At 37.3% G+C, this 10205-nt stretch overlaps 1 protein-coding gene across 2 annotated transcripts in view; it reads right to left on the reverse strand.

The window, feature by feature from the left end:
- LOC149237559 (uncharacterized) overlaps positions 1-9840 on the reverse strand; it is a 225235-nt gene extending 215395 nt beyond the window's left edge. Inside the window, exon 1 of one of the 2 annotated variants that reach the window (XM_089372696.1) lies at positions 9231-9835. In XM_089372696.1, coding sequence (XP_089228822.1) covers positions 9231-9477 — 247 coding nt within the window. In that variant the 5' untranslated portion in view covers positions 9478-9835. Of the gene's footprint in view, positions 1-9230 lie in introns of both variants that reach the window. The other variant, XM_089372697.1, reaches the window with a different exon arrangement.
- Between the last annotated feature and the right edge of the window lie 365 nt (positions 9841-10205).

The raw sequence follows: 10205 nt of genomic DNA on the forward strand, positions 1-10205 counted from the left end.
GGCCCTCTAGGGCATGTCTGAGGCTAGCCTCCATTCTTAAGGCTATTTAGGGCAGTAATACAACATCTAATCCCTTCATGAGGTTGTTTAAGGCAGCGGTACAACAGTTGAACCTTAGTAAGGCTATTTAGGGCAACGATACAACACCTAATCCCTTCATGAGGTTGTTTTAGGGTAGCAACACAATATCTAAATCCTTCCCGAGGCAGTTGATACCTCTTATAGACTGCCTGGGATCACATAGGGTCTTTGAAGGCCAAATCTTGGACCTTGCAAGCTCGAATTGGAGTAGTAATTATTCAAGCAAGCAATGGTTTCCCCTGAGTCAACAATAAGGCCAGTGTAGCAAGCGTTGAGGGACTACTCCAATAGCAGGTGTAATCTTGGATAAGAAAATGGTTGCCAAGAGCCTTTTTTGACAGCAAAGTGAGTTTTTGGAAGCAGCGCAAATCAAGCTCAAGCTGAAAATTAGACAATGAGTTATTGAGTTAGAGTAATAATAGCATAATTGAATTTAGTTAGCACAATCTCAAGCTGAAAATTAGACAATGAGTTATTGAGTTAGAGTAATAAATTATAATAGCATAATTGAATTTAGTTAGCACAATTCTATCACTAATACTAGACTGTACAAAAATTCCTACAAGTTGCAATAGTTAGGACGAACATTGGAATTTGTTATGTACTACTAAACATTGTTTACTTAATTACATCACAGTGTTTCCATTTTCATATTATTGAATTGAAAAGTTGTTGTGATTTCCATTTTCATATTATTGAATTGAAAAGTTGTTGTGATTTGGGAGCAAATCTTGTTACATGTTATCAACTCTACGAGCAAAAATTCCCTAATGACATTACATTCCTGAGCCAAATATAACTAAAAAATTAGACCACTATGACACAAAACAATATGACATAGCCAATTTACAATTAAACATTGGAAAATATACATCTATATTGCAATACTCTATTAGATCCCTCTGGAGCGATCAAGGTGACAATATTTTGGCTTCTCCTTGGATGGAATCATTAGGGTCCTTCATCTTAAATACAAAGAAGTTTTTGACATTTTCCTGTGATAAGAAAAAAATAACACTACGTGACATTACATTAGAACCAAATTCAACAATACAAAAAAAAACAAAAAACAAAATATTGCAAAAGTATTTCTTCAAAAAAACCAAAAAACAATGCAAAATAAGCAAAAAGAAGTTGACAAAATTATCGTAGACAAAGATGAAGAAATTTCTCGCCTCAAGGACCACAGTGAAAAACTACTTACACAAATTAAGAAATTTAAGAAAGACAAGAAATCGTTGGAAAACAAAGTAGAACAATGTAGCAAGAAGTAAGTATCAAAATCTTCAAATGTAGCAATTCAAATTGAAGAAAAGGGAACAAATATATATCATGTTAATCTCATAGCTTAGTTAAATTTGAATCCAATTGAAGTAAAGACATACTCAAACGTTGCAAGTCTTATGATAGAATTTAACCTTGGAAGCCTATAAGTGAAAAGCTCCATAGTAGATTGATTCGGGATGTTTAGATCATATTATAGCTCAATAAATCTGCTCAGTGCTTAGAACTTCACATTGTATAGTATCATCAACCATGACAACATCGAGATCATGCAAAGACTTTACAGGTGGGCACTTCCGCTTAAGTATATATACAGGACCCAATTCTACTCTCTTCACCATATTTTCTATTCTGAATTACTTATATACTATTTATATATTGTCCACATGGATTTCTTTATATTCCAAACATTTTAAATATTTTTGTGTGATAACAACTTTGTTCATATTAGTTGGACAATGTCATACGAGTTAGTTTTTTAGTGGACCATTCTAACACAATCGAGACAACTGACTAGGTACGTTGCAGCACTCATTGCACATTCTATTGTTCGACAAGAGCCCATTTGTATTCTAGATCTCTTTCACAACAATATAACAGCCAACTCCACAACTAACTCACCATGCAAACCCCAAAAACTACTCAACAGGCCACATCATAGAGTGGAGGAGTCCTGTAGTTGACATCTTGGGTGATCAACATTGACCAGATCTACCTACAATGCGCACCAATGACCAAAATTTGACCAAATCAATACACATCGTGACCAACCTGCTCTCTAGAAACAAGACAATGCTCATCTTGAATCATTGTGCATAAGTCCCACTATTAAAGACCACCTCTTCCAATCATTTGATCGTCCATTCTTATATAAATATGTATCACGTACTCTCATAAAATCACTTAAACAACGAAGTACGGATATTGTGATATTCGTTGTAAACTTGTACCCTCGCAGAGTCAACTCCATGGTCAACATGCACCATGGAATTATATACATGACTAAAGCATATCTCGCTTTTCAACAACATTACAATCTGCTAGAAATACTGAGAGGGGGTGAATCAATATTTCCTTTAATTTTCACACAATTGGTTAGGTTCCTTTAAATATTAAGAGCATCAAACATGAAACAAGATCACATCACATCGGTACAAAGAAGATGTCACTCAACAAGGTTTGTTATGTATGATTTACATACAAATTTACCAAATGAACCGAAAGGAAGTACGAGACTCCCCAAGGGTTTTACCATCAAAGGCTAGAAGGAAGTTAATGCTCCCTAAATGAGTTTGGGCTCCCGTACTAGGGACAATGACCCAACTACAATCTGCTCCACATCTAATACTTGTCACGATCTATTGCCTTTGTTGTTGCTCTTCTCTCTAACCATTGTTCACTTCCACTATTGCTATACTTCACTCTTACCACTATTTACTGCCACTCATGCTGCCATTGTTGTTACTATTACTGTCCACTATTGCTACTTCACTGTTGTCGCTCCACAAATGCTTGTTCCTATTACTGTTACTTCATTGTTACTCTTGTTGGCACTTCACCACTATCCACTGCCAAAGAACACTTATATTGTTGATGTATATTGGCTAAAATGAAAAATCACTGCCATATCATAGCACTGTCAACCAAGTGTCATAGTTACAGATCACTGCCAAAACCTTATCTCTAATGCTTTGCATATAGTCATTAATGACAAATTTGGACTTACAAACAATAATATGCTCAATCTCAAACATCATAAGCTCATTAGCACTTTCTTATCATCAAGCACCATGAAACCCTAGTCCAACAACCCTATTTGTTCCTTGTCAAAATCTTCACCAATGTAACAACTTTGAATCTGAACAGGGCACCAAGTTAACACTGCCACAAATGTGGAGTCACTGTAAGCCTTCTTCAAACAGGGCTGAATGTTTTAGGGCTCAGTTTGGTGCATAAGGCAAGCTTCTATGTTTATATTATCCAGGCCTTTGGATACACCCTCATTGTTATAAGCGAAGCCAACTCCATTTTAACCAAGCACCAACAAACCAAGACGGTTGTAGATTGATGCCATAAATTATACAGGACCGGGACAACCTTTTGTCATCTCAGTGTGCTTGGATTAGAACTTTATGATTTAGGTGCATAAGATCAAAACACAGGTATACTAAGTTCTTATGCTATACAACAAAGTCACTGCCAAGTCACAACAAGGTTACTCTACCATACAAGTATTGTTGTCAACATATATAACTGTTGTAACCAAAAGTATCTTGTCATAGGTAATGACAATCAAGGGGAACTTTGCCTTAGATCTTATCCTTTATCATTGTTACTGTTATGGTTGTAATCATCAGAGTCATCTAACACTAACATGTCCATTCATCAATATCAAAAGAGTTATTATTACTGCAATGTATCACACAGGGAATGCGAGTCTCACCACAGGGAATGCGAGTCACTACAAGGAATGTGAGTGTGAGTCTCACCGTAGGGATGCGAGACATTGCTATGCACAACTAAGAGAGTGAGTCATATATAAATGCGAGTCATTGTTGATGCATGATGTGAGTCATTGTAGAATGAGAACGAGCCATGTATAAATGCAAGTCATAAATAGATAGTATTTGAGCCACATATATGTTGATGTGTGCCACAGAGTGAAGTGTGAGCCACGGAGTGTAGAGTGGGGCACGGAACAGAGTGGGTGAACCAATATTTCCTTTAATTTTCACACAATTGGTTAGGTTCCTTTAAATATTAAGAGCATCAAACATGAAACAAGATCACATCACATCGGTACACAAAAGATGTCACTCAACAAGGTTTGTTATGTATGATTTACATACAAATTTACCAAATGAACCAGAAGGAAGTACAAGACACCCCAAGGGTTTTACCAGCAAAGGCTAGAAGGAAGTTAGTGCTCCCTAAATGAGTTTGGGCTCCCATACCAGTGACAATGACCCAACTACAATCTGCTCCACATCTGATACTTGTCACGATCTACTGCCTTTGTTGTTGCTCTTCTCTCTAACCATTGTTCACTACCACTGTTGCCATACTTCACTCTTACCACTATTTACTGCCACTCATGCTGCCATTGTTGTTATTATTACTGTCCACTATTGCTACTTCATTGTTATCACTCCACAAATGCTTGTTCCTACTACGGTTACTTCATTGTTACTCCTGTTGCCACTTCACCACTGTCCACTGCCAAAGATCACTTATATTGTTGATGTATATTGGCTAAAATCACTGCCATATCATAGCATTGTCAACCACGTGTCATAGTTACAAATCACTGCGAAAACCTTATCTCTAATGCTTTGCATATAGTCATTACTGACAAATCTGGACTTACAAACAATAATATGCTCAATCTCAAACATCATAACCTCATTAGCACTTTCTTATCATCAAGCACCATGAAACCCTAGTCCAACAACCCTATTTGTTCCTTGTCAAAATCTTCACCAATGTAACAACTTTGAATCTGAACAGGGCACCAAGCTAACACTGCCACAAATGTGGAGTCACTATAAGTCTTCTTCAAACAAGGCTGAATGTTTTAGGGCTCAGTTTGGTGCGTAAGGGAAGCTTCTACATTTATATTATCCAGGCCCTCGGAGACACCCTCATTGCAATAAGCGAAGCCAACTCCATTTTAACCAAACACCAACAAACCAAGACGGTTGTAGATTGATGCCATAAATTATACAGGACTGAGACAACCTTTTGTCATCTCAGTGTGCTTGGATTAGAACTTTATGATTTAGGTGCATAAGATCAAAACACAGGTATACTAAGTTCTTATGCTATACAAAAAAGCCAATGCCAAGTCACAACAAGGTTACTCTACCATACAAGTATCGGTGTCAACATATATAACTGTTATAACCAAAAGTATCTTGTCATAGGTAACGACAATCAAGGGGAACTTTGCCTAGATCTTATCCTTTATCATTGTTACTGTTATGGTTGTAATCATCACAGTCATCTAAGACTAATACGTCCATTCATCAATATCAAAAGAGTTATGCATAGTAACACAGTTACCGCTCCCAGGCATTGGAGAGCACGTACCCCACGCTCCCGCGCTCCTGGGAGCTTGGGAGCTGGTAGGAAACTTTCCAAAATCGTTGGGAGCTTCAAAGGGTACTTTGGAGCTTTTCGGGAGCTTCACTGCAACAAATTTTGACGTTTCGGGTACCTATTTTGAGCAGATTTTCACCTTTTGGGTACCTATTTTGAGCAAAGAAGGTACTATTTGTTTATTTTCTAAGTGATACATGACAGGTCAGGGGGTTGGACTGCAAGGACTCTATAGAGCAACAGAGATGTGGAGATGTAGCAAAGGTTTCAACAAAATATAGACAATTGCCAGTCATTCCTTGGCAGCTTCTGTTGCAAATCTTGAAGTTCAACAATTGCAAATAAGTCTACTTTCTTGAAGTCTATCTTGAAGCTTTAATGATAAGATTCAACAAATTACAGTGATGGTCAGAAAGAGAAAGAGTAGCATGTTAGTCAGTTTCATTTTATAAATTTCCAAACTTGAATTTCGAAGTTGAATATAATATAGTGTTGCATGAAATCACATAATAATCAAGTAATAATAGCTTTTTTCCGGTTTGGGAGTTCCACATGTTTCTTTGTTTGCAAGGAATTTCATTGGCAAATTGTTGATGGATTAATATTTTGATTTTTTCGTCAGTGTTTCAAATTTCAATCTTTTACATATTTTATTGCAAGATGGAATTTAATTGGCAAGTTTAGGATGGAAATAAATTAATTATTTTATTTTTATTTTTAATATATATTAAATTTTAATATATTATATTATTGTCGCTCCCAACTTGACGTTTCCTGTAAATTTGGGCAAAGCCTCTAGCCGTACCGGATACTTGTTCCCCTGTACCTGAAGTACCCACGTACCATAAACACGTGCAACATAGGAGTTATGGTTACTGCAATGTATCACACAGGGAATGCGAGTCACTACAGGGAATGTGAGTGTGAGTCTCACCGTAGGGATGTGAGACATTGATATGCACAACTAAGAGAGTGAGTCATATATAAATGCAAGTCACTGTTGATGCACGATTTGAGTCACTGTAGAATGAGAGCAAGCCATGTATAAATGCTAGTCATAGATAGATAGTATTTGAGCTGCAGATATCTTGATGTGTGCCACAGAGTAAAGTGTGAGCCATAGAGTGTAGTGTGGGGCACGGAACAGAGTATGTGTGCCACCATCAAGTATGAGGATCATAACAAACGTGATGCCATTGAATAGAACATGCGAGTCAATAGAAAAATGATCCCACTGAAATATGAAGCCAATAGAAAAGTGATGCCACTAAAATATCGATCCAATGAGAAAGCGATGACATAGAATATGCAAGCCAATACAGTTCATTTCTCACTATCATATGGATCACGATCTCACTCTCATGTAGATCACTTCCTTACTATCATATGGATTGCTATCTTGTTGTCATTTATCACTCACACATCACATATTGTCGATTCTAAGCCCACAATCTGTGGCACAAACATTAGCATCGACCTCATATATCATACTATGTTCTCATGGCATTTGAAGGATACATGCGACAATATTCCAGAGTGTGAACTCCACAGCAGTCAACAATATCCATGTAATTTCAAACCTTTAAACGAGAATCATACCACTGTAATTGCTTCAGAAATTACACTTCAGAATTAGCAGGGCCGCATAGGAAAGGTTTGTAAAATGTCACAAAAAGATCCAAACTTCTCAGTAGAACACAAAATCGTGCCCACACCACAGGATATTAAAATTTTGAAAGTGCGAGTACTCTGGAAAGTTCAGTGATATCACTTCTTTGGGTTAACACAATAGGAATCCATCTGCAAAATTAAAAGGGAGCCAAACAATGCCCTAATGCCAGGAGCATACAAAACCGCAAAGATGAATAACCACACACTTCAAGGGTTTGTAAATTTTTAACCAGATCAAGCCCTAAGCAGAGAGACTAGCGAAATAAGTGTACCTAAGATCCTCCAATGTCTTGCACTCAAAAACTTCAGAAAGGAGATCTAAACCCATGTGTATCATTACTCAAAAATCATAAGTTAAATTGCTTCAAGATCAACTCTAATATGTGAAAGTTAGTCTTTCAATCATAGCACAAAGTTCACCTGAAAAGATAACAAAATAGCCTGCGAAAACCATGAAACCAAATCAAGATGTAGCCCAGAAACCCGTCTCTAGATTTGCTTGATTGGCCGCAAAGATATTGTGCCTGGAATGGGCGTTCAAGTTCCTTGCAATTTGAAAAGGAATAGGCCTCTTTTTATATTGGTCGATGAGACTTCTAGGAGGACCAGCCGACCTTCAATAAGAGGGAAAAAATTCATTTTTTTAGAATTTGAAATTTAAAATCACTTTGGAGCCAACACCTTGGACTGACCTTAATATTGATTCAAATTCAATTTGATGCCCTCACCAATATTTTAGCCATAGACTTTAATTCAAATTTGATCCCTTCAACAAATTATTTTATCCATGAATATTTGATTCAATAAATATTCTTTTTAACCTCTTGAGCTGCCAGCTAAGAAGAGGTTGCCACATCATTCATCTATTAGGGCTTTTGACCACAAGATGGGTTGCACCATCTTTGACTAGGCAAATCTTTCAAACCATGAGGGCCCACGAAGTGCCCCATATATTAATAGAATCAACATGACAAGGAGAATCCACAAGCAAGGGTCTCCAAAACGAAGCAAATTCATTGACCTGCATCTTCAAAATCCTCAACAAATACAAGGTGTGTTCATCTACCAGGGAATCCAAACCCTAGAGTTAGGGTTTCATCAATGCATCATCTCATCCAGCAAATCGAGGACATCAATGACGACATTCTGCACCTGCTTTGATATCCTGCACCATCTTTGACATCCCGCACCCACTTTGAGATCAATGATAACATAGTCAACACAATCTCTGCTCAAATTTTCTACTAGTTTTTTACGGAGAAAAGACTATAGAGATAGACAATCTTCATCTTTGGAGTTTGTATTCCTTCAAATGATTGCTCGAATGGTTTAAGAGTTTATTGCTAAATAAGCATCTGCACATACAATTCAATCATATGCTATCCATTCTGTTAAATTGGTATGCAAAATGTGTCATATACTATTACTGTGTCCATCGTATAGTGTGGACTCTGTGATTAAATTAGCTAAATTTTGATTACTCCGCATCTCTCCTCAACCGAAACAATCCCACGTTACCATTATCACACTGCTTACCGAATAGATGGCATTTAGGTACTTCGCCGCTACCAGTTGTTGCCTTATTGTAGTACCGCGACCTAGTCTTTTAAGGACTGCGCACCTGCAGGTGGTACATCCCACCTCGTAGACCGATCATGTTTCCTCCTTCGTTTGTGTTTTGACATGAATTTGAACTTACATTTCGTCCGAAGGGCTATGACAGTGTTTGTGTTCATTTCTTTATCCACTTAATTTTCAGTTGATTTTCATTATTTCTCACTGCAGACGCATCTATTGCTAAAGATTCCCTAGGCGATAATTTCTCGGAGAAAAATTCTGCAGGTGATAGTTTTTGTCATTTGCATATAATTCGTTGGGAGTTTCTGACGAATTAAATTTGAATATCTTCTCTATAGAGTTCTCAAGCGAAATATGTTAAAGATTTCCGGCAAGTTGTATTTTAGTTTCTCCTCTATAAATTTTTCTGCGGGAAATGTAAATTTGCATAGATAAATAATTCTCTGCGGGAAATGTAAATATGCATAGATAAAATAATTCTCTGCGGCAAACATAAATATGCATAGGTTAAAAGGTACCGAAAAGATTCTTGGACAGGCACTCGTTCATTGTTGTGTTCGTGCATCCAAATATTACAGACCCTAGCTCATTCGGCGCCAATGACCGGAATTGAACATCGTTTCCAGCCAAAACACTAGCATTGCTATCATGCGCCCTGCCAGTAATTTCATTGCGAGGCATTCTGCTCCCACTGCCGCTCCCTGACCTGGCTGGAGAGCCGCCGGCCTTCTGGCTCTTTGCAGAAGCTTTAGCGGGGCTCTTCATGGATAATACAGCAAAATTCTGGGGACAGAACCAAGGTTCGACGATGCCGCGAGATTGATGAAATACCCCTAGATACAAGTATGGTCTAGGGATTTTCAATGCCAAACTGAAGCGATTGTTTACTGCATTCGGCCCTGCAAGCCACAGACGTTGTGCATTCAAATTACCGTACACAGTGTACTGCTTCGCATTGCTTTGCACAACTCAAGGTAATAAAGAGATGGTGTTTGCCACGGCAATTCGACGTGGCTGTGCCGTTGTCGTGTCAGAGTGTAGAGTCCATGGAGAATATTAGAAGTAAACGACAATGATCGATTGGTTCTCGTCAGTGTTAAACCAGAGGAGTTTGCCTTGATTGTTTAAAGTGCAATTTCAAGGGTTTTACTATTTTTGGTTACGTTTGTCATTACATTTTTGGGAGGGGAAGGTTTTTACTATTTTCAGTTACATCTGTCATTACATTTTACGTAGCTACGTAGCTTTGGCTGTTTTTTTTCCTTTTCTTTTTTGGTTTTGTTATTTTTTTTTTTCTTGGCGGGAGCGGGGTTAAAGAAAAATTGAATGATATTTATTTTATTTAGGTAAAATAGTGATTTTTAAAAATTCAAAATGTATTTTTAAAAAATATAGATTAATTCAGTTTTACAATAAATTTTGCCACATATAAAGATGGGCAAGGCGAGGCTGCGTTATGGAAAAATTTGAATAATAATTTTTATTTTTTAGTA

Source organism: Pinus tabuliformis, chromosome 8 (genome assembly GCF_031772625.1).
Source record: "Pinus tabuliformis cultivar Carrire ecotype Pingquan chromosome 8, CPIR1, whole genome shotgun sequence".
Classification (NCBI taxonomy): domain Eukaryota; kingdom Viridiplantae; phylum Streptophyta; class Pinopsida; order Pinales; family Pinaceae; genus Pinus; species Pinus tabuliformis.